Genomic DNA, 22648 nt, shown 5'->3' with positions numbered 1-22648 from the left:
CTTTTAAAACAAGAATCTTGTCTTTTGTCCGTGCAGAAAAGTCCTTACCGTGCTCCTGTTCATTGCAAGGGCGTTTATTTCAGGAGGATTTCAAGCTGCCTACGTTTACACCCCTGAGGTAAGGAAGGCCTTTCTGCTTCTTAAAAGGAGAAGTACTGTGAGACTGGAGCTGCTTAATGGTACAGCAGGGGAATGACTTGATTAGCGAGCCAGAGGTTGCAGGTTCGAATCCTCGCTGGTGTGTTTTGCAGACTATGGGAAACACCTATATTGGGCAGCAGTGATACAGGAAGATGCTGAAAGGCATCATCTCATACTGTGTGGGAGGAGGCATTGGTAAACCATTCCTGTATGCTACCAAAGACAACCACAGGGCTCTGTGGTTGCCAGGAGTCAACACCGACTCGATGGCACAACTTTCCCTTTCCCTTACTGTGAGGCTGAGGTCTGCCCAGGACCAGCTTCACGGGTTTGAGCACTTCAAGAGAATGACAATGGGACTTGTTAAAGAGAAGTTCTCAATCTGGATCATCCTGGAGAGGAGAGCTGGTCTTGTGGTAGTGAGCATGAATCGTCTCCTTTGCTAAGCAGGGCCCACCTTGGTTTGCATTTGGATGGGAGATTATGTAAAGCCACAGCTCAGCGGTAGAGCATTCCCCTTAGGGGATGGGGCCATCGCTCACTGGAAGAGCATCTGCATGCTTGCGTGCAGAAGGTCCAGGCTCACTCATAAGAACATCAGCACAGCCCTGCTGGATCAGGCCCAAGGCTTATCCAGTTCAGGTATCGCCAGGTAGGGTTTGGAGAGACCTACTACCACTACCACGGATATTGATATACCACTCTTCAGCCAAAGTTCTCAAAGAACTCTAGAAGAAAAATAAATAAATAATACAGCAAGAAGATGGTCCCCTGTCCCCAAAGGGCTCACAATCTGAAAATAAACCTCAGGCAGACACCAGCAACAGCCATTGGAGTCGGGTTGCCAACATTTCATTGCCAGAATGAGGGACACAAGTTTGGGGCAGCTGGCGGGGGGCGGGGGTGGGGGGCTGGGAGGTGTAGGGCCATGGTAATCAAGAGCCTGAGTATCATTATGTAATTGAATTACATGCTATTAAATAAATGAGGGACAAATGCTGTCCACCTAGGGACCAACATTTCATCCCTGAAATGAGGGACATCCTGCAAAATGAGGGACAGTTGGCAACCCTACACTGGAGGGACGCTGTGCTGGGGTTGGATAGGGCCAGTTGCTCTCCCCCTGCTAAACATGAGGACTGCCACTTTAAAAGGTGTGTCCTTGCTCAGTGAGCAGACTTCTGTCTTAAACCTTGGTGAGCTGTTACAGTCAGTGCAGACAATCTCGAGGTCAATGGACTGATGACCTGACTCAGGACGAAGCCGCTTCCTAGGCTCCTCGGGCTCAAGCCAACCTTCCTGGGTTTTCACCGCTGCGGAGGAGTCTTTAATGCACGGCCGGCTTTCTCTGCAGGTGTACCCAACAGCCACCCGTGCCCTGGGCCTTGGGACGTGCAGTGGGGTAGCCAGAGTGGGTGCTCTCATCACACCGTTCATTGCACAGGTAAAGGGAAGGCAGTGGCCCTGTTTCCACTCCACCCAGGTGCCACAGGGGCGTGGCTGTGAAGACATGCCAAAGGGGGCAAGGGTCTGAGTGCCTTCCCTGATTTCTTTTTTCCTCCTCCCAGGTGATGCTGGAGTCCTCCGTCTATCTGACTCTGATCGTTTACAGCGGCTGCTGCCTGCTGGCGGCCCTGGCTTCTTGCTTGCTGCCCATTGAAACCAAAGGCCGCGGCTTGCAGGAATCCACCCATCGGGAATGGGGTCAGGAGATGTTTGGGCGGGGAGTCCCCCAATCAAACTCTGGATCTCAGGGCTGATTGGACACTTTGGTCCTGTGGCGAGTAAGTCTGGAGGTTTTGTCTCCCCTGCCCAAACCAAAAAAAAAAACCACACCCGAAACCCAACTCAACGCCCGAGAACATCTTGTCACTGCTGTGTGTCCCAAAGCAAGAATGCTCGGTCTACGCCTTGGACTCCCTTTTTGCTCACTCTCATCCCTGCCCCTTGGCGCGAGGAGACGTATGAGATCTGGGAAGAGAGAGACTCCGTGTGTCCGTGCGTGTGCATTGGGGAAGGACATGATGCAGGCAGGGAGGGAGGGAGGGAAGAGAAGAGGGCTGAGGGCTCTCCCAAACAATCTGCTCCTCATTCACAGTCAACAAACCGACTTTGTTTCCCGAGACTCAACCAGCCGCTCTGTGTCAAGTCAAGCAAGCAGATCGGCGGATGCGATTTGGATGCCGCTATCCTGAAGACGGGCCGGCACTCTCGACACCAAAAAGTAAGCGGGCTCATGTCCAAACACAATCATCCCTTGCCTAGTGCACGGTCAGTTCTGCGCACTTGTGAATTCATCACCAGCTTGGCACTTCTTCGGTCTTGAACCACCATCAGCATCTGCAAACCATGGCGAGTCTATCGGTACTTCACAGCTGACATAAGCTTTGCTTCTTGAGGAGTTGCTGAGCGTGTTCTGGAGGGTCTTCTTGCACTGCTTGGCCTAGAGCTGAAGTACGCAACGGAGGCCGTGTATTTGGAATACGGTGAACAGTTCGGGTGCTCCGTTTTGAAAAAGATACTGTAGAGCTGAGAAGGATGTGAAGAGGGGTCTGATCTGAGAAGGGGGCACCTTCGCTCCCTACAAAGAAGGGCTAAAGCAGCTGAGGCTATATTTAGTTTAGAAACATGAGGACTACAGGGGACATGACAGAATTATACAATTGTGCATGGTGTGGAGAAAACAGAGAGAGAGAGAGAGGATGTTCTCTCTTCTCTCTCCCATTGCATTAGGGGTCGGGACTTTAAGTGGCAGAAAGACTAGCTGTCTTTCTGCACCAGTGATATGCGTGTTTGTGTGTGCTGGTGATTCTAATCTTAATAAAAGAATGGTTTACATTCAAGGGGACTAGTAACATGATGGAACTACTCAGTGCACAAGAGGCCCAGATGGCTCCATGGGAATTTGGGGGATATGTTTAGGATGGATCATGAATGAAGCCATGAACCATCTGAAAGGATCTTGTATGCAGTGCTGCACCTCCTGAAAGGCACGTGTACAACTGCAGCCATGCGCAGTCTGAGAGGTGTGCCAGTTGGGTGCAGGTTGTTTGGGCCAGTTACGGACCAAGTCTTTGAGTTGCAGACCAAGCAATGTGGGTTAAAAATGGGATGAAAGGTCCAGCAGTTCCTCCTCCTAAGCAATTGTCTGCCTCCAAATGCAGCTTCAGTCATCAACTAGATACAAATTCCAAGGAGATTGAGGCTTCTTTATTTACACTGCTTTTGAGGAAGTTAACAGGGGCAGAGTCCTTCAAGCAATTTTGCAAAAATGCCAAACAAGACGAAAAGGCCAAAGAAGCTCATATTACAGTATTTCCGAGGGATGTTTATGATAGTCAGAGTTAGGCACCTTTAGAAGACAGTCGTTAAGATAAAAGGCCTCTGGATGGAGTTTATATACGTTGGGGAACGTCCCATTTGTATTTTCTCGGAGCAACTACCCTCCTACTTTTGACCCTCTTCTGCATTTTCATTGCACAAATTCAAGACATTTTCTTCTAAAACATCACACTGAAAGTTACCAGTTGGCATTCCTCTGGGTCTTTACATTTCAGCCAGTTACATTTCAACACTGTAAAGTATTCCCAATTCAAAAGGGCATTTAGAATCCACATTGGGGAGCTCAGTCAAAGACAGTAAAATAAACTGGCTGGAGGCTTCTTAACCTGGGAGCTGGTCATTCCTCCCACAAGGTTAAAAGCCTTCATAGGGTGGATGTGCCCTGAGGACCTTCTGCTACCTGCGTTGGCACATCCGAAATCTGAAAAACCGGCGGTGGCTGAGTCCACAATGTCAACATGACAATAGACTCTCTCTTGGAATTAAATATTTGCTTTGTACGTTTTATCCAGTACTGTGGAAAATGTGTGTAAGTCCTTTTGAGTCACCTCTACAACACCACCACCAGTTTTTTGTTGAACGACAGTTTGAAAATTGGGATTACCAAACTGAACATTATTTGGGTCAATAGGTATATTTAGGCAAAAACAAACCAAATTTATTTTATTGAGAGCTCCCAACTATTGTGCTGGAAATCTATACCAAATCCGGCATTGAACTTTTTCAGCCTACATATCTTAGAATGTGTTTGTTTTTTAATATAACCCTGCTAACTGGGCAAAGAGGCACCTTTTACCGTGGTGATTTTCTTTATTGAGCAGGGGGAGAGTAACTGGCCCTCTCCACCCCCAGCACAGTACCTCCAGTGACTGTTGCTGGTGTCTATCTTATGCTTCTTTTTAAAATGTGAGCCCTTTGGGGACAGGGATCCATCTTATTTATTTATTGTTTCTCTTTGTAAACCACCCTGAGCCATTTTTTGAAGGGTGGTATAGAAATCGAATTAACAACAACAACAAAATGACTGAAGTATATAATAAAATTTCAACAAGAACAACAACGATTGTCCAAAGGATTATTATGAATTTTTTGCTTTTTACCTGGAAAAACATACAGCTGGTGGATTCACTTAAAAATCAAACCAACCAGAAAGAAGGTCATTTGGAATTAATTGTGGGTTCAGAAGTCTGTGGGTTGTCCTGTTGGTAAATGTGCAAAGCTGTCGTGATGGGAAAGCGATTCTCTGTGTACGCTGTGATGAATGACCTTTGTATCCCTCAACGCTTGCCGAAAAAAGAACACTGAATGTCTCTGCTGTGTTTTGAATGTACAGTTTCTAAACTAGGCACATATTCGTGTTGCAGAAAAGAGTTCTGTATATTGAACTTCTTGTACTATATTATTCTGTTTCTCGGTGGATGATGCAACGTTAGATAGTTTGAGTCCACACCAAATATTTTATGTTGAATAAATGAATAGTTTTTACAATAATGAGGCTTTGTGTGTGGTGCTTGTGTGATGGGATTGCTTTAGGCCCAAAGTGGGGACAGAGAAAGCATGAATCCTCAGAAAGTGTAATCTGTCATAAAGCTAACGTGTGCTGTCAAGTCGATTTCGACTCCTGGCGCCCACAGAGCCCTGTGGTTTTCTATGGTAGAATACAGGAGGGGTTGACCATTGCCTCCACCCGCAAAGTCATAGGTGAACATAAACTACAGACCCGCCAAGAGTGGAACAGCAGCCTTATGCCGCTTGGACCAACTTCTGGGCTTGCTCCACCACCACCCCTCGCTGTGTTTGGCTCCTTCCTTTCCTTGTCTCCATACAAACTTTAAAGGAGAAGGAGAAGCCATAATTCAGTGGAAGAGCACATGTTCTGCATAACAGAACGTCCCAGGTTTTCTCTCCCGCAGTCTCAGGTAGTAGTGCTGGGAAAGACCTTGGTCCCAGACCCTGAAACCCTCCTCCATTAAATACCTCATCTATTCTCAATGCTGATTGGCTGGGCCTTGGGACAATCACAAGGTTACCTCCTGCAATCTCCAGAGCAGTTTTTGAAGTTTAAAAAAAAGGGGGGGGGGTGTTGTTCTTTAAAAAATAATAATAACCCTAAGGCACTGAACAAACATTCAGTCAGACATGCTTGCAAGAGACGCATGGAAAGCAAAATGTTTAAAGCAAGACAGCCCACTTGGAGCAGGAGGAAAGAATGAAGAGGAAATTAGCACTGGATCAGGGGAAGCAAGTATATCAGCTGCACCAAGAATGATGTGTTAAATACATATTGATTGATGATGATAATAAAGAAAAGCCCACTGAGTATGTGAAAAAGGCCTTTATGGGTCCAGAAATGGTGGTAGGTAGGGACAAGCTACTCATCTGGGGTGGGCGTTTATCCTGTATTTAAAACTAAAGATCTTTGCCACAAATCCTTGAACATTGTTAAGAAAAAGCACTGGATTCCTAAATTCTCCAAGGTTAGATCCAAGCAGGCGGGGGTGGGGTGGGGTGAGGGATAAAAGAGGGGCCTCCAGAACAGTTGCCCCAAGATCAGAGGTTGGCGTGAAATGGTTTGGCCAACTTCCTCTCTTCTATGAGCTTTCCAAATAAATTGGCTGCCTCCATCGCACAACCCCAGTGGATGGTGAGTCCAAAGCCGCCATGGCCATAGTTGTGAATCACCTGAAAGAGCAGGGGGAGGAAAGATTAGAGCGTGGAAGAAGAGGCAAGACAGATAGGATATTATGATAACTAGAAGAACACCATGATCCAGGAATTCTTCATTTTCCCACCACACCCTCCGGTGCCTTTCCATGGCTCTCGGCTAATATACTAGCTTCCTTCTAAGAATCCTGACTCTGAATAATCTTCGGCTGCAAAGCAAATGCTTTCTCATCCAAGGTAATTACATTTTGCAGGCACTCTTCTGCTAGAGCTTTTAATAATCTCCTTTGGGATTTCCATGCACGCAGGGCTGAATATAACCCCTGCTAACTTGGCAAAGAGGCACCTTTTAACGTGGTGATTCTCTTTATTTAGCAGGGGGAGAGTAACTGGCCCTATCCACCCCCAGCACAACGTACCTCCAGTGACTGTTGCTGGTGTCTATCTTATGTTTCTTTTAAAATTGTGAACCCTTTGGGGACAGGGATCCCTTTGGGGACAGTTTTAAAATATTGTTGTGAAATTTTAAATTGTATTGTTTTAACTTTTTCTGTATCATTTGTTTTAACTAATATTTTAATTCTTCTGTTATTTATTTTAACTGTTTTAACTTTTTCTGTTGTTTGCTTTTTCTGTTGTTTGTCTTGTTTGCCACAAGACAGACAACTTTTTCTATTGTTTGTTTACAAAATTGTTGCAAAATTTTACAACAATAAAATTTCACACCACCCAGAGATGTCAGTTTTGGGCAGTATACAAATATGTTAAATAAAATTTAAAAAAAATATATTGGCCCACAGCCAGGATGCAGTGTCTGGAAAAATGCAATCCTAAAAAGGTGCATGGACAGGAGGGGAAAAGCACAGAAGAACACATAGTTTTTCTAGGGGGAATAGTTTGGCAATCCCAGACTATCAATGGCCTCTTAACACCCCATCCACACATCACAATCTCCAGGGCACATAGCAAATTCTGGATAGATGAGGGGCATTTTGAAAATTATTTCCTCCCTAGGAGATTCCCCAGATTCCTGGCCTGAGCAGGATGCACAAAATTAATGCATGTTGCACTACAAAATTAATGTAGTGCAAGCGCTGCACTTAAGACTTCACACTCGGCTCTCCAGTCTGAAAGCAGCCTACCTCTGACTGTCGCGTTCCAAGATGAACAGCCTCGCGCTCTAACCGAACTTTCGACCTGACTGGACGGCTTCCGCTCCATTCGTCAACCATCTTGGCTTTCTGGAGGCAACAACACTTAGTCAACATCATGGCCTAGTTTTTCCTCAACAGGCAGGATGGAAGAATGGGAACTGGGAGTGGCAAGAGGAGAGGCATCTCTCTTATGGTACCTAGTAGCAACACCCCTCCCTTGGAAGGAATCCCTAGGAATCCCATGTTCACCCCTTTCCCTGGAGGCCTCTCAGAGAGAGGGAGATAATGAAGAAAATAGGAAGGGTGGCTCTGGGGGGCCCCTCAGGAGCGGAGCGGCTCGGGCTCTTTAGGAACAGAGGAAGCTGCCATATACGGAGTCAGACCCTTGGTCCATCTAGCTCAGTATTGTCTTCACAGACTGGCAGCGGCTTCTCCAGTCTCTCTCAGCCCTCTCTTGGAGATGCTGCCCGGGAGCGAACTTGGAACCCTCTACTCTTCCCAGAGTGGCTCCATCCCCTGAGGGGATCTCACAGTGCTCAGTCTTCCATTCATATGCAACCAGGATGGACCCTGCTTAGCTAGCATGGAATTGGCCTTTTTCATAGCTGCCACCCACTGAGTGGTCCTGAGTTGACACTATCAACAAGCTGCCCACCACAACCGCAAGATCGCTTTTCTGGTCAGTCACTGATAGCTCAGACTCCATTAGTGTATATGTGAAGTCGGGCTTTTTTGGCCCAATAGGCATCACTTTATAGTTGCCAACAATTGAGCCACATTTGCCATTTTGTTGCCCACTCAACCAGTTTGGAGAGATCCTTTTGGAGCTCCTCACAATCTGTTTTGGATTTCACTTCCTAAATACTTCAGCGTCCTCCACAAATTTGGCCACTTGGCTGCTTACCCCAACTTCTAGATCATTTATGAACAAGTTAAAGAGCACTGGTCCCAGTACAGATCCCGCTTCTTACTTCCCTCCATTTAGAGAGCTGTCCATTTATTCCTACCCTCTCTCTTTCCTGTCCTTCAACCAGTTACCAATCCACACATGAACCTGTCCCCTTATCCCATGACTGCTAAGTTTACTCAAGAGCCTTTGGTGGGGAACTTTTTGGAATTCCAAGTATACTATGTCAACCAGACCACCTTTATTCACATGCCAGGGAGTGAACCTGGAACCTTCTACATGCAAGGTCTGAGCTATGGCCTTACAATGCTCACATGTAGTCTCCCATCCAAATGAAAACCAAGGCAGATCCTGCTTTGCAAAGGAGAGAATTAATGCTTGCTACCACAAGACCAGTTCTGCTCCCCAAAGTTCTGTTTTCTCAGTAGAACTGGGCCATGTTTGTAGGCGGATTTACCTGAAGGCTAGGCAGCAACTTACAGCATCCATCCCAAATGTGCTGGTGGTCCTGGGCGTTGTTCTCTTCACTCCAGTCTCCCAGCTGAAATATGCCCCCCAGGGTCACTACACTGCTCCTGCAACAAAGACCGAAGAAAGGAAAAGCCGGATGGAAGGGATCTGTCTGTGTCAAGCAGGTGGGACTGGGAACCTGTTTTTACGTTAGGTTCGGTGGCTTAACAAACGAGTTGGTTCTACAAAGTGGCCATTTCAGCCCAGCCATCAGAGGTGATTTTTGCACCTAGTGTCAAGACAATGCTTCTTCACCTGTTTGCATCACTGATGCTCCCTTGACTCGTGCCTGCCTCTGGTTCCTAGGGCCCTGATCGGCCTTTCCCCAGACCTCAGCCGTGCCTATTCTGGACCACACCCTTGTCTCCATTCCTGCGCTGGGAGCCAGCTTTCATGCGTCTTGCACCCAGCAGCCTGGGACAGAACCCTGTGGAGACCTGAGACAAGCATTAATTTGGGGTCCGTCGGACAGGTTCTATGGCAGGGGCTTACATTTTGCTTACCCAGGTATGATGTAGGGTGTCTTATAGATTCCAGACTCCGTGTCATGAGTAACGATGAAATGCTTTACCCACGGGGCCTCAACCTAAAGGACCAAGAAGAACAGAGAGAGCAGTAGCGGGGAGATTATCCAGTCTGCTAAGGCATTCCCCATGGGAAAACAAGAGGAAATGGAGTCCCTTCATTTCCTCATATCCATCTCTTGCATCCTTGCTCTGTCCTTTGTCATATTTGCCTCCTTCAACCTTCCCTTTGTCAACTCCCCCACTGTCAACATTCAAACTGTAAGTCCCTTGGGGCAGAGATCTTTCTATTGCTTATTTTTGCACGTGCATAGTAAGGTAAAGTGTATGCTCAAGTCGGTGCCGACTCCTGGCGCCCACAGAGCCCTGTGGTTGTCTTTGGTAGAATACAGGAGGGGTTGACCATTGCCTCCTCCCACACAGTATGAGATGATGCCTTTAGGCATCTTCCTACATTGCTGCTGCCCGATAGAGGTGTTTCCCATAGTCTGGGAAACATACCAGCAGGGATTCGAACCGGCAACCTTCTGCTTGTTAGTCAAACATTTCCCTGCTGCGCCACTTAAGGCGACGTGTGCATAGTACTGTATGGATTCTGGCAATATTCCTTATTTCTTTTCGTGCAGCCTCCTGAAGATACTTCCGCAGCCTGTAAGATGAGTGCCTTGAACCAGAGACTTTGGCAGTGAAGCCGAGACACTGTCCTCTCCTTGCCACTACTACGAGCATATATATTTCAACCAAAGTTCTCAAAGCGGTTTACATAGAAAAATATGTAAGAAAGAAAGATGGCTCCTTCCAAGCATGGGCTTCTTCCGCAGGACGTTTCCCAGGGGGGAGGGTATTGTGGCTTTCGTCCCAGCACTTGGAAGAATTTGTCACTGACCGGCTAATGGGTTCCTCTCCCCACTACAGCTCCCCCAGTGCTGCAGGGAGATTTTTGCCTCCTCGCAAGCCCAAACGGTGTCTCTGCATCTGGTCTCACCTTGATGATTTGTCCCCGGCCTGGGCGCAGGTCTGGGTCTGGCTGTAGGTCACCAGCACGAACCCCGGTGCAGTTGATGATGACGTCCACACCTTGAGCCATCAGCTGAGAAAAGAGAGGGGTGTCGTGGGGGTCACTCGCTCTCTTTTTTCTGAGCAGAACACACCCCATAAGGCACTTTGGAAACATGTGCAAGTCTTTTCTATGGCGAGAGGTGGTGACGGAACTTAAGAAAAGCCCTGCTGGATCAGGCCCAAGGAGGCCCTTCGAGTCCAGCATCCTGTTTCCCACAGTGGCCCACCAGATGTCTCTGGGGAGCTCACGGGCAAGAGGTGTGCGCATGCCCTCTCTCCTGCTGTTGCTCCCCTACAACTGGTACTGAGAAGCATCGTGCCTCTGAGGCTGGAGGTGGCCAATATATATCCCTCAGTCTAGTAGGCATTGATAGACCTGTCCTCCACGAATTTATCCAGACCCCTCCTAATAAGAACATGTCCCCAGGCTGTCTGTATTCCTGGGTTCTCCTGCCTGTCGCCGTGAAAGGGTTTCTCCTCAATAGTTAACTTGCTCCAGCAGTTCAAAATATGAATGTGGGACCTCTCTGATAAGAGGAGATCTTGCCTTTTCAGCCTAGATAGCTTCACAACACTACCTTTATGCCATGTTTGCTTACAGAGCTACATCTCTCAGGAACTTATCTTTGGGAGAGTCATGAACAGTACCCCCGTAGAGTAAAGGTATAATTATTTTATATTAAACAATAATGCATACAATTCAGATGCAAGCCTATAAAGCTACCTGGGTTTATGTTTTTGCTCTTTCTCATGGACTTAGAAATGTGACCCCTACCCCACATCCCACGGCTACAATTGCTGGCTACAATGATGTAGTCACAATCCTGTTCAGAAAGCAAACATCAAATTCCAGCAATGGGTTTCTCTTTATAACTCATTCATTGTTGGGGAAAAGGGCAAGTTTCTGATTTGTCTTTATCAACGTCCCCCTAAGATATCCATGACATCAAATTTCCAACTAACCTCCTGGAAGGATTTGATTTGCCGATGAAAGAATTTGACTCTCCGCAGCTTTAACCTTTAAGAGCAAGGTATGTTTGTAAACCACAACGCAAGCCATGGAGTCTCATAGACATGCAAATCACATTCTGTCCCTCCACAATTTTAGATAATCATACAACGCGCATATATATATGCGCGTTGGGAACTTGTGTTGAAAAGGTGTGTGTGTGTGTGTGTGTGTGTGTGTGTGTGTATACACACACACACACACACACACACCTTTTCAACACAAGTTCCCAAAGCGGTTCACACAAGTATTAATAAATAGGAGGGGAACTTGCAGGTCAATTCAAGTGGATTTTAATCAATTAATTCAAGATTTTAATCAATTAATTGCACCCCCAGATGTTGGGTTGCTGTGGCTGGGGGTGACGAGATAGCTGGGGGACCCACATTTGAGAATCCCAGAATTAATATATCCAGGTATTATTATTATGATTATTACATTTATATCCTGCTCTTCCTCCAAGGAGCCCAGAGCGGTGTACTACATACTTCAGTTTCTCCTCACAACAACTCTGTGAAGTAGGTTAGGCTGAGAGAGAAGTGACTGGCCCAGAGTCACCCAGCTAGTTTTATGGCTGAATGGAAATTTGAACTCGGGTCTCCCCAGTCCTAGTCCAGCACTCTAACCACTACACCACGCTGGCTCTCCAGTTAAAAGACTAAATATCACCGGACACTGGCAGAAGAGAAGATGGTCATTTTCTTGGCACGTACACACCTGTTGGTAAGCCAGGGGAGGTAGCTTTTGCCCTCGAGCATCAGGGCCGTGTTAAACCAGCCGTAGCTGAAACCGGGAATGGGGTGGGGGGAAATAAGTGAGTGTTAATTTGAAAAACTGCCTGATCTTGCATAGTGATGGGGTAAGATCTGGACTCAATCCATACAGGGGGAAGTATCTTATGCGGCCCCCGGACTGCACTGACTCTCACATATAGGGTTGCCATGTCCCCCAGAATTTAGGGCAGCCCCCGGATTTTGGCTCCTCTACCCGGCTGCTAAATTATTATTATTATTATTATTATTATTATTATTATTATTATTAATTATTTATTCCATTTCTATACCACTGGGATTTCTGAGATCTACCATGACCCTGTTGCAGGGTGTAATCTGGAAAGCGCCTTGGGCTGACAATCAGCCCTCCCAGCTCCCTCCCTGTGGACAAACCTCTGGCAAGGCCCGCAAATAACAGGTCGTGGTGTCACAAGGTAAACCATCCCACCCAAACTCTAAGCAGAAGGGCGTACCGTACCTGTAGCCAGGAAAGAGCTCAAGCTCTTTCTGAGTCAAGTTCCTAAATCCCAAGACAATCTCCTTCCAGCACGGGTCCTGCAGAGGAAGAAGTGATTCAGGGCAGGCTCTTTTGCGAAGGAAATTGAGAAGGAAAAGCCTTCAGGAGGCTTTACACACAGGGCTTCTGCCCCAAATCTCCTTCAGAAGAGTGTGTGTGCGTTCACACACCAGCCAAACCTACCTCCAAGTCCCTTCGAGATTTTTGGACCCACTCCCCACACAAACCGGGCTTTGTGATGCAAATTCTAGCTTCTCTCGACGTATGTCCCTGTTTATAAAATGCTGGTTTTAAGCTACTTTTTCTGAAAACACCAGAACAAATGGGAGAGGCACTAACGTAGAAGCATTAGCATGATAAGAGGCATGCTCTCTTCAGAAATGCAGATCTATCTCTGCAGGGTGCTCTCTCTCTCCCTCCCCCCTCCCATTGACTAGAAGGAAAACACTGACGCCTGCCATGTGGACTTGTTTCAAAAGAAAACCGAGAGCAGAGGGGAGGGGTGCTTCCCTCAATGCCGCGAGTGTACTTCGAAGTGGCTTCGCTCAACATTTACCCCGAAGCCTGAAGCCAAGTGAAAATAACTCCCAGGTGAACACGCCAGGGCTTGGAGACAATGAGAACTGGACACAGGCACCTTTCTCTCTGCAAAAAACAGAGGACTTGGTCCAAAAGGAGCCATTGGCCAACTGAAGCAAACCCTGAGAGCTGGAATAAATCATCTACAAAGTTACAATAGCTTTCCTGGATGAAGAGCCATGTCTTCGAAACATGTAGACTTTTTCATAGCTGGCATTAGTTCAGTTCCCTCCTGCACCTGTTGAACTTCTGTTCCCCCCCCCCTTTCCCCCCTCTTTTGCTTTGTGGTGTTGCAAAAATAAATAGAGGTGTTGGAAGTTTGCAAACCACCATGTTAAAGGAGGAAAGGGCCTTGCGGTTTCTCCATCACTAGCCTGTCCCATATTTCAATCCCTCTTGTAGCAAGATCAAACGTCCCTTAAGATAATGGTCCTAATGCCTTGATGGCTAGCCACCTACTGGTACTGGCTGTGTGAAGAGATTGTATCCGGAGAGCAGAAACAGCCCCATCTCCTTGGCTTCTGGTGAATTAATGTGTTGGAGCAGATAATCAAAAGTCTCTTTGTTCCAGAGTCTGTAATATTAAATAATACAGGGTCAGACATTCTCTCTCCCCCCACCACCACCAACATCAAGGGCTACTTTGGAAAATGTACTGCAATTGAAGGCCTGTCAGCAGACATGGATGGGATTTCTGTCTGATTAGCGAAACTGAAAATGGCCCCGTTTAAAAGCTGTTTTCAGATGAACTACTCCCAGATAACAAGGTGAGATGGGTTTTGAATGGGGTAAGTAATGGAACTGTAATTGCTTTGGCTGTAGTAATTGTGTGCAACCTAGTTAGCACAAGCTTCTTCTCTGAGCATTTCTTCATGCACAGAAACAACATGGAAGGCTCACCAAATCCAGCCCTCTCCCAAGACGGGACACCCCATCCCCGTCCAACAAGCCATGAAGATGCCTCTTAACGGAGTTAGCCTGGAGGCAAAGTAAAGTGTGTTGTCGGGTCAGTGTCGAATCCTGGCACCCACAGAGCCCTGTGGTTGTCTTTGGTAGAATACAGGAGGGGTTGACCATTGCCTCCTCCCGCACAGTATGAGATGATGCCTTTCAGCATCTTTCTATATCGCTGCTGCCTGCTATAGGAGTTTCCCATAGTCTGGGAAACATACCAGCGGGGATTCAAACCAGCAACCTCTAGTTTAGATTGCACAACCATTTCCAAGCGTGTTCTTAAAATAACTGTAACAACTAAACGCTGCACTCTGCTCTGTAACTGGAGCGGGTAGCTTCCTTTGGGGCGCTTTGCTAAATAATTACAAACCCCAACACTATGCATCTAACCTAACATGTCGTTTGGCTGAAGCCTGCACAGGAAGGAGATTTTTGGCAGCCTCCAAATGAAGCAACTTCATGTGTTGCTCCGTTACCTATCCTTAAGAACATTTAGGTCACATCCCCTTTTCTGGGGTTGACTCGTCCCCGAAGAAGCTGTGTACCCAGTGCGGAAGGATTTGAGTGCTGAGGTGCAGCGTGAGAATCAACGACTGCTGTTTGAAAAGGGAGATGAGAATTCGCAGGAACACAGACTCGGGAGGGCGGGGTGGGGGACCAAATAATTCACACGCACAATTCTTGAGTGTTTCCTTGGTTGTACAGGTATGGCTGCCAGAGCCCTGCGGCCCCGTCACTGGTGGTGTGTGGCGTAAATCTGTCGGCGTACACTTCGATCTCCAGCGGCTGGACTGCTGAGTGGAAGCGGTCGTGGATGCAGAGGGCCGTGGAGAGGCCGATCACACCAGCTCCAATCACAGCGACACGCATGGCAGATGCTTCGAGTGTCTCCTGTAGGGACAAAACGGTAGCAGTCTTGGGCACACCGATTTGTGAGTTTTCCAGGCGCCCCTGCTTGGCCACGGTTGGAGAGAGCATGCTGGGACTACTCAGTGTGGGCTAGAGACTAGATTATATGTCTCTTTAAAGTAAAGGTAAAGTGTGCCGTCAAGTTGATTTCGATTCCTGGCACCCAGAGAGCCCTGTGGTTGCCTTTGGTAGAATACAGGAGGGGTTGACCATTGCCTCCTCCCGCACAGTGTGAGAGGATGCCTTTCAGCATCTTCCAGTTCCTAGAGTGCTGCTGCTCGATATAGCAGCAGCAGGGATTTGAACTGGCTTGTTAGTCAAGCATTTTCCCACTGTGCCATATGTTTCTTTGGAGTAGTATTATTCTGCGGCCAGAATTCAGAGGGGCCTGGCGATGTTCTGGGGGTAAGGGCCACCAGCTACCATTCAGGGTCTAGGTCACTATGTCACACTCCAGCAGTCTCATCATTCATTCATTCATTCATTCTATTTCTATACCGCCCTTCCAAAAATGGCTCAGGGCGGTTAACACAGAGAAATAATAAATGAATAAGATGGATCCCTGTCCCCAAAGGGCTCACAAACTAAAATGAAACATCAGACAGACACCAGTTACTCTCCATCTACCTTATGAGCCTGGTGCACCCTAGAGCGGTGGCCACTTGAGCTAGTGGCTAACAATAGCCTTCTGTGTGCCAGGAGAATGCCGAGATGAAAAGGCTGCTTTACGGTTCTCCAAACTCCGCGCCCACTGCTGGGAGAACTTGGCTTCCCTCACTACAAGGTCCTGAATAGCTGTTGTATTCTCGCAGCGGATTCTTTCAGTGTGAAACAGTGGCAGAAGGAAACTCTAGGCATGGTAGAAAGGCTTCTTGCCAAATATAACATGAGAAAAATGCTGGCTTTTCCAGAAATCAGACTTCCGGAAGCCCTGGAGTTTTGGTCCTGGGACTTCCACAGTTGATTTTGGCCACTTAGAAGTTTGCTTATTAGAAACATAGGAACATAGGAAACTGCCATATACTGAGTCAGACCCTTGGTCTATCTAGCTCAGTCTTGTCTTCACAGACTGGCAGCAGCTTCTCCAAGGTTGCAGGCAGGAATCTCTCTCAGCCCTCTCTTGGAGATGCTGCCAGGGAGGGAAGCTGGAACCTTCTGCTCTTCCCAGAGAGCCTCCATCCCTGGAGGGGAATCTCTTCCAGTGCTCACACTTCTAGTTTCCCATTCAAATGCAACCAGGGCAGACCCTGCTTAGCTGAGGGGACATGTCTGGGGAAATGCCATTCTGAGAGCTAGCTGTGGATTTGGGAAGGTAGGAGGCAACAGCAGCAAGGGCGAGGTGAAGGGTGACGGGGCTGCCGACAGCCGTTTCAAGAAAACCAGACAGCCCCAACTCCTGAGAACTGGAATTATTACACAGACATCATCCTCTGCATTTAAAGCCCTGAAAGGAAACTAACCATAAATGGCAAAAGACGTTTTAGCCTTTTGTAAGCCGGTTTTAAGACAAAAAGCAGCTTAAAAATGCAATACAAAAATAAACTGATTGTCTTTTGGCATCTTGAAGTCTAACAAGTTTACTGCAGTATGAACTTCTGAGGACTAACCTCTTGCTTTTGCTGCAACCGACAGCTACACCTCTGGAAGTGGCCATAACTGCCAAGTTCCCCCCACCTCCCTACAATTACACAAGGACTTTAAAAAAGTCTCTCTCCCCCTCCTCTGCCCTTTACATGTCAGTGTTTGAAGCCATATGTCACCAATTTGTTGCTATACGATAGCAGCAGTGTCGCAGAGATCTTTAAATACAGATAGCAGAGCGTAGCGTGTCCAGTTCCTTTCTGTTGGGTCATTTGCTCGGTTCCCACTGCAGCCTGCCTGCTCAAATGGCAGGATTCGGACACAGGCAAAGAGAAGAGTGTGTTCCACAAATACATGGCAACCACCAGGCAGAAACAGTTCTAGCAAACAACAAGAAGAAAAAGCATTACCCTTTTGATGGCGAAAGACCAGTTTCTAGGAAGGGTTTCAAACTCTGTACTAAACTCACGTTGTTAACCAGCAGGTGTGTGAGGAAAGTCCTGAAGTTCACTGGGAAGGAGATTGGGAAGAGCTTGCTTATACATTCCAGCAGCTAGGAAGAAGGGGTCAAAGTTCCCCGTACTGTGGACATGAAGGTGGAGCTTAGAACTCTCTTCTGCTAGGCGTGGAGAGCTGGCATCTTTCCTGGAGAACTCTCTTCTCCCAAAGAGCTGTTCAGTAGACAGAGGACACAAAACAAGACGTCTGGCATCGGCCACCGTGGAAACAGGGAATTTTGCTTGTCGGGACTCCTTTTGTGGGTCTGTGAGCCTGGAAAAGAAAAAGGTCCACAGAGCAAACTGGATGCTGAAAAAAGGTGCTTTTACAAAGCATGAATAACAATGAATAAGCATGGATACTCGGAGATCTTTAAAGCGATTATATATCAGAAACTGGAGATACATCAAAGATAGGTTCTAAGACAGTGCTCTTCACTGTAAGGCCCCAGTGACAGTGGCCGGTCCCACTGACCCTAAGTGTGGCCCCCTGACTAATTGCTTATTAAAGGTAAAGTTGTGCCGTGGAGTTGGTGTTGACTCTTGGCAACCACAGAGCTCTGTGGTTGTCTTTGGTAGAATACAGGAGGGGTTTCATAGGAACGTAGGAAGCTGCCATATACTGAGTCAGACCATTGGTCTTTCTAGCTCAGTATTGTCTTCACAGACTGGCAGCGGCTTCTCCAAGGTTGCAGGCAGGAATCTCTCCCAGCCCTATCTTGGAGATGCTGCCAGGGATGGAACTTGGAACCTTCTGCTCTTCCCAGAGCGGCTCCATCCCCTGAGGGGAATATCTTGCAGTGCTCCCACATAAAGTCTCCCATCCATAGCCAACCAGGTCAGACCCTGCTTAGCTATGGGGACAAGTCCTGCTTGCGACCACAAGACCAGCTCTCCTCTCCTCTCTTTCCCATTGCCAGCTCCCTCGCAGTATGAGATGATGCCTTTCAGCATCTTCCTCGATCGCTGCTGCCCGATATAGGCGTTCCCCATCGTCTGGGAAACATACCAGCGGGGATTTGAACCTCTAGCTCCCTAGGCAAGTTACTTCCCCGCTGCGCCATTAGGCGGCCTATTAGGTCTGTGCAAAGCTTTAGCCAACGTCAAATACTCCACACTGTGCAGAGGTGACCATACCCACTGGAAAGTGTGCAGAAAGCCCCGGGAAATGTCATCCTTCCCAGCACTTTCCCCACAGAGTTTTATGGGCAAAGCGCTGGGAAAGACTACACTCCCCAGCAGTCTGTGCACACCTTCTAAGAGGATACTGGCGCTTCAGAGGGCTGTGTTGCTCTTAAAGCCCTGCGTGTCCCCACCAAGCACCCAGTGCTGGGAAAAGTATAGCACTTGCAGAGGTCAGCACACGTAAGGGCTTTTTTTTGCCAAAGCGGCCCCTGCTTGAAATACAATGAAGGCCACTGTCCTAAGCATTTGATAATTCTCCAGGTTTCCCAGCTGCACCTCTTCACCCACAGTCTCCAAGGTTCTCTCCTCCAAAGGGAACAGACCGGGCATTGTCTGCCCCTAAAATTCCTGCTGGTGGGGAGAGTGAGTCAGTCAGTGGCACCCCCCAATGTCCAGGCGATTCTGGTCAGAATGGGAGACAGACGCATCCCCGAGGAAGATCTCCTGCATAAGCCTCACTGAGATGCGCAGTTTCCTGTCTGGGTACCCAAATTGTCTCAGGCTGGTGTGAGCCAAACGCCTCTAAATATAACAGCTGATCCTTAGGATTCAAACACATGGAAGTATGGCCAAGACACAGAACCTGGAGGGACTGCTCCCCCCGCCCCCCGCCCTGTCACGGGGTGGCCTAGACCTTCCTTACAGAGAGCCTGCATATGGGGTGCGATGCGTTTCCACATGCAGAACGTATACAGCAATACACAAGTCCTCCCTCTGCGCACACAGACATACATGCTAACAGAGGCGTAACTATAGGGGGGGCAGGGGGGGCACGTGCCCCGGGCGCCATCTTTTCTGGCCACGTGGGGGGCGCCGCCATGACAACATTTAAAAAAAATAAAAAAAAATTGTTAATACAAATTTTTCCTGCTCAGTGCAGCAGTGCTGCAGCAGTCAAGGGAGCGCATCGGCGCCCCCTCCCCCACGAGCGGTCCCTTCCGCACCACCCACGCCCCCCCCATTGCTTTGCTGGCGCCTGGCGGCCAGTCAGTTGCCTGGCTTGGCGGCGGCGGCAGGCGCTTGTGAGGAAAAACCTAAGTATAATGTAGTATGTTGGGAGGGCGGGGGGGGTGCGGGGGGGCGCTATTTCAGTGCTTGCCCCGGGCGCCGTTTTCCCTAGTTACGCCTCTGCATGCTAATGATGGACATGATTGGAGAGGAGAGCTGGTCTGGTGGGAGCAAGCATGACTTGTCCCCTTAAGCTAAGCAGGGTCTGCCCTGGTTGCATATGAAAGGGAGACTAGAAGTGTGAGCCCTGGAAGAGATTCCCCTCAAGGGGATGGAGCCGCTCTGGGAAAAGCAGAAGGTTTCAAGTTCCCTCCCTGGCAGCATCTCCAAGATAGGACAAGATTTATTTATTTTTTAAATAGGATAAGATTTTTTTTTTTTTAAATTGAACCAACAAACTACCAAAGCATACAGTACGTTGCCGAGAGAGATTCCTGCCTGCAACCTTGGAGAAGCCGCTGCCAGTCTGTGAAGACGATACTGAGCTAGATGGACCAAGGGTCTGACTCAGGATAAAGCAACTTCCTTTGTTCCTATGACATTTTGACGGCTTGTTGTGACTCAGTGCCATTTGTTTACTTAAATATTTGTATCCAGCCTTTCCATCAGAGGCCCTCAAGGCAGTGTACACTGCAAAATTTAAAAACAATCCGTCAATAATAATAATAAACACGCTGAAAACAGACACGAGGAAACCTCCGCAGCCTCCCTTGGGGCGAGGGAGGAGAGCGGTCACCTGAGGACCTCCATGGCCACGGCTTTACTGACACTCAGCAAAGCCTATTACATTAATTACTCTATTACTCGCCTGTCTCTTGCTTTTAGTGTTGCTGATGGCCTCTCACACTTTCACAGCCTGGCCATGTTTTTTAGCCTGCCAATGGTGCAGCTCTTTCTGCTTCACTGCTGATGCTCAGCTCTTGGGACTCTGTCAAGGTGAGTTTTTGTACTACGCCCAGTATTCACCCGAGTACTCAAGACTTCCCTAAGAAGCCACTGTGGTCCAGTTCTTACAAGCACTCTGCATTCTAATAGCTTCCTTGTTCTCACAATCGAGCTGGTTAAAGGTAGGCAACAGTGAGATTTTACCACGATGCATTGCTACATACAAAATGTGCAGAAATGACGTTCATGTACAAGACGAAGGAGGTGCTTTGATTTGAACCGGAGACACGCCTCTCTCCAGAATCTCTTTAAAACATTCAAAAACTCCTCTCTACAACTGTAAGAGAAGCCTTACTCCTTTAACACGGATGTTGTTGTTGTCACTTGCCAGTAGTAAATTAAATGTTGGGGCAGGAGTGACTGGGTCTCTGATGGGCAGGACAGAGGTAGAGGTAGAGGAGAGGGTCTGATGAAGGAGTAGAGAGGAAGGTGTATGGTGAAGTCACCTAGCAAGCCTTGGATGTCCTCTTGATTTCAGTGGAATTTAAAGTTGGAACATAAGAAGCTGCCACATACTGAGTCAGACCATTGGTCTATCTAGCTCAGGATTGTCTGCACAGACTGGCAGCAGCTTCTCCAAGGCTGCAGGCAGGAATCTCTCTCAGCCCTCTCTTGGAGATGCTGCCAGGGAGGGAACTTGGAACCTTCTGCTCTTCCCAGAGCAGCTCCATCCCCCTATGGGGAAGATCTTACAGTGCTCGCATGTAGTCTCCCATCCAAATGCAAACCAGGGCAGACCCTGCTTAGCTAAGGGGACAAGACATGCTTGCTACCACCAGACCAGCTCTCCCAGTTGCAGCCTGGGATACCACACTTCCACCCCTTTCCCTATCTTTAACCATCCCAAAGGTGTGAGAATTTGCAGGAAATTGATCTCATGTTGCAGTCTAGCCACTGCACCCTTTAATATACTCAGCTAGGAAAAATATCCTTCATTAACAGTCCCGGAAGTTCTTGGTTGTGAATGGACCATTAACCGATTTTTTAATATGTATATGCATGTATGTGTTTATATTGATATCTACCCTCAGGGTAGATTTATTTGATCTGCATTGTGTATGTGATGAAAGATCGCAATAAACTGAACAGACCACTCAGCAGTCCTGTAGACAGACAGACCTGGAGCATACGTGCACAAGTGCATGGGATCCCTACCGACTACCTAGGACAAGGGTTGAAAGAGGCCTCGCTACCACATGATCTGCAAGTGCGTGCATATCTCCTCTGTCTTGGGCACACGGCAGCGTGACCGAAATGCTGGGAGCCACCCCTTTAAAAAAGATTAAAGATTTTAAAAAGATCTTTATTTCTTTACACTGACAGATGGCCATATTGAGTCTGAGCTCCATCCATCGCCACTAGCCTTCCACTCACTGGAGAGGTGGTCTAAAAAGGAGAAAAATAGATCAATGGCTCTTGTCTTATCTTGTAACCATCAGCTGATTCGCCAGCCTCAGGTGTTAATCACCTCTCCATCTGGACAGGATTGGGTCCAGATTACATGGATTGTGCAATGTAAGAACACAATCCCAGTATGGTAACAGAGCCCTTTTGCAAATCAATGGTGAAAGCAGCATTTAGGGATATTGTGTAAAGTTCTGGTCCCTCCTCCTCCCCCAATAATTTATCGTGGAATTGGAAAAGGTGCAGGAAAGAGGAGCCGGTTCTGCTGGGAACCTTTTTTTGCATGAGTCCTGGCAAAATAAAGAAGATCCTTGCTCTCTCACAAGACCTAGTCATTCAAGAATCTCAGTGGATTGCTCTCTAGAAGACTTAAATTAGAAGCCGCAATTCAGAACCAGATGTGTCTCCCTAAGTTCTACTGCAATTGAATTGTTGCTGATGTTGGTGTTATGATCTGTCTATTTCATGCCCTCTATTTCATGCCTAAATGCCAGCTTTATGAAATGAGCCAGGAGATTGAAAACCAGGCCCGTGAAACGAGCAATTATCATTTGCATCCTCTGCATTTTCTTGTGTGGGCCTGAGATCAAGGGAGCGAGTTGGTGTGGGGTTCAAGATAATGGGACAGATTTTGCCTTAAAGGTTGGCCCCTTTGGAGTAATTGGAGAGGGGACTCTATTGGGATCTCCTAAATGGGGGGACGGGTGTTTCTTGGGATTATAAAGCCTGGACTCCAATCCTATGCAGTTATAAAGCAGCAGAACCGGTTGGGACTGCAGTTGCTTACGTAATATGGGGGTTCAACAAGCCTGGGTTTAAATTCTAAGGGGCTTCAACAGGAGCTGTATTTTCGACATATTATATGTGGGTCCATGCGGGGCTAAGGAAACATTTGAGGGAGCCTTTGGGGGGCCAGAGCTGCATGTGAACTCTAGGGATCCTGTGGGTCTGACGGGTATTATACTCTCTGCCCCCTATAAAGACCC

The 22648-nt window shown here is 47.7% G+C and overlaps 2 protein-coding genes across 9 annotated transcripts in view; one reads left to right on the top strand and one right to left on the bottom strand.

Moving 5' to 3' along the window:
* SVOP (SV2 related protein) overlaps positions 1-4974 on the top strand; it is a 20765-nt gene extending 15791 nt beyond the window's left edge. For both annotated transcript variants that reach the window (XM_053280028.1, XM_053280027.1), the window contains exons 14-16: positions 37-118; positions 1496-1585; positions 1710-4974. In XM_053280028.1, coding sequence (XP_053136003.1) covers positions 37-118; positions 1496-1585; positions 1710-1901 — 364 coding nt within the window. In that variant the 3' untranslated portion in view covers positions 1902-4974. The remainder of the gene's footprint in view (positions 1-36; positions 119-1495; positions 1586-1709) is intronic.
* Positions 1-22648, bottom strand: part of DAO (D-amino acid oxidase) — a 27465-nt gene extending 4817 nt beyond the window's left edge. Inside the window, exons 1-13 of one of the 7 annotated variants that reach the window (XM_053280030.1) lie at positions 21574-22646; positions 17093-17394; positions 16803-17003; positions 14810-15024; positions 13639-13753; positions 12562-12638; positions 12028-12093; positions 11265-11319; positions 10228-10332; positions 9222-9304; positions 8666-8783; positions 7290-7388; positions 4505-6165 (exon numbers count right to left, since the gene is read on the bottom strand). In XM_053280030.1, coding sequence (XP_053136005.1) covers positions 6034-6165; positions 7290-7388; positions 8666-8783; positions 9222-9304; positions 10228-10332; positions 11265-11319; positions 12028-12093; positions 12562-12638; positions 13639-13753; positions 14810-15024; positions 16803-16979 — 1242 coding nt within the window. In that variant the 5' untranslated portion in view covers positions 16980-17003; positions 17093-17394; positions 21574-22646 and the 3' untranslated portion in view covers positions 4505-6033. The other 6 variants (XR_008312508.1, XM_053280033.1, XM_053280034.1 and 3 more) reach the window with 6 other exon arrangements.

This window comes from Hemicordylus capensis, chromosome 15 (assembly GCF_027244095.1).
Source record: "Hemicordylus capensis ecotype Gifberg chromosome 15, rHemCap1.1.pri, whole genome shotgun sequence".
Lineage (NCBI taxonomy): Eukaryota > Metazoa > Chordata > Lepidosauria > Squamata > Cordylidae > Hemicordylus > Hemicordylus capensis.
The sequence above is the reverse complement of the archived record's forward strand: the minus strand, read 5'-3'. Positions and strand labels throughout refer to the sequence as shown.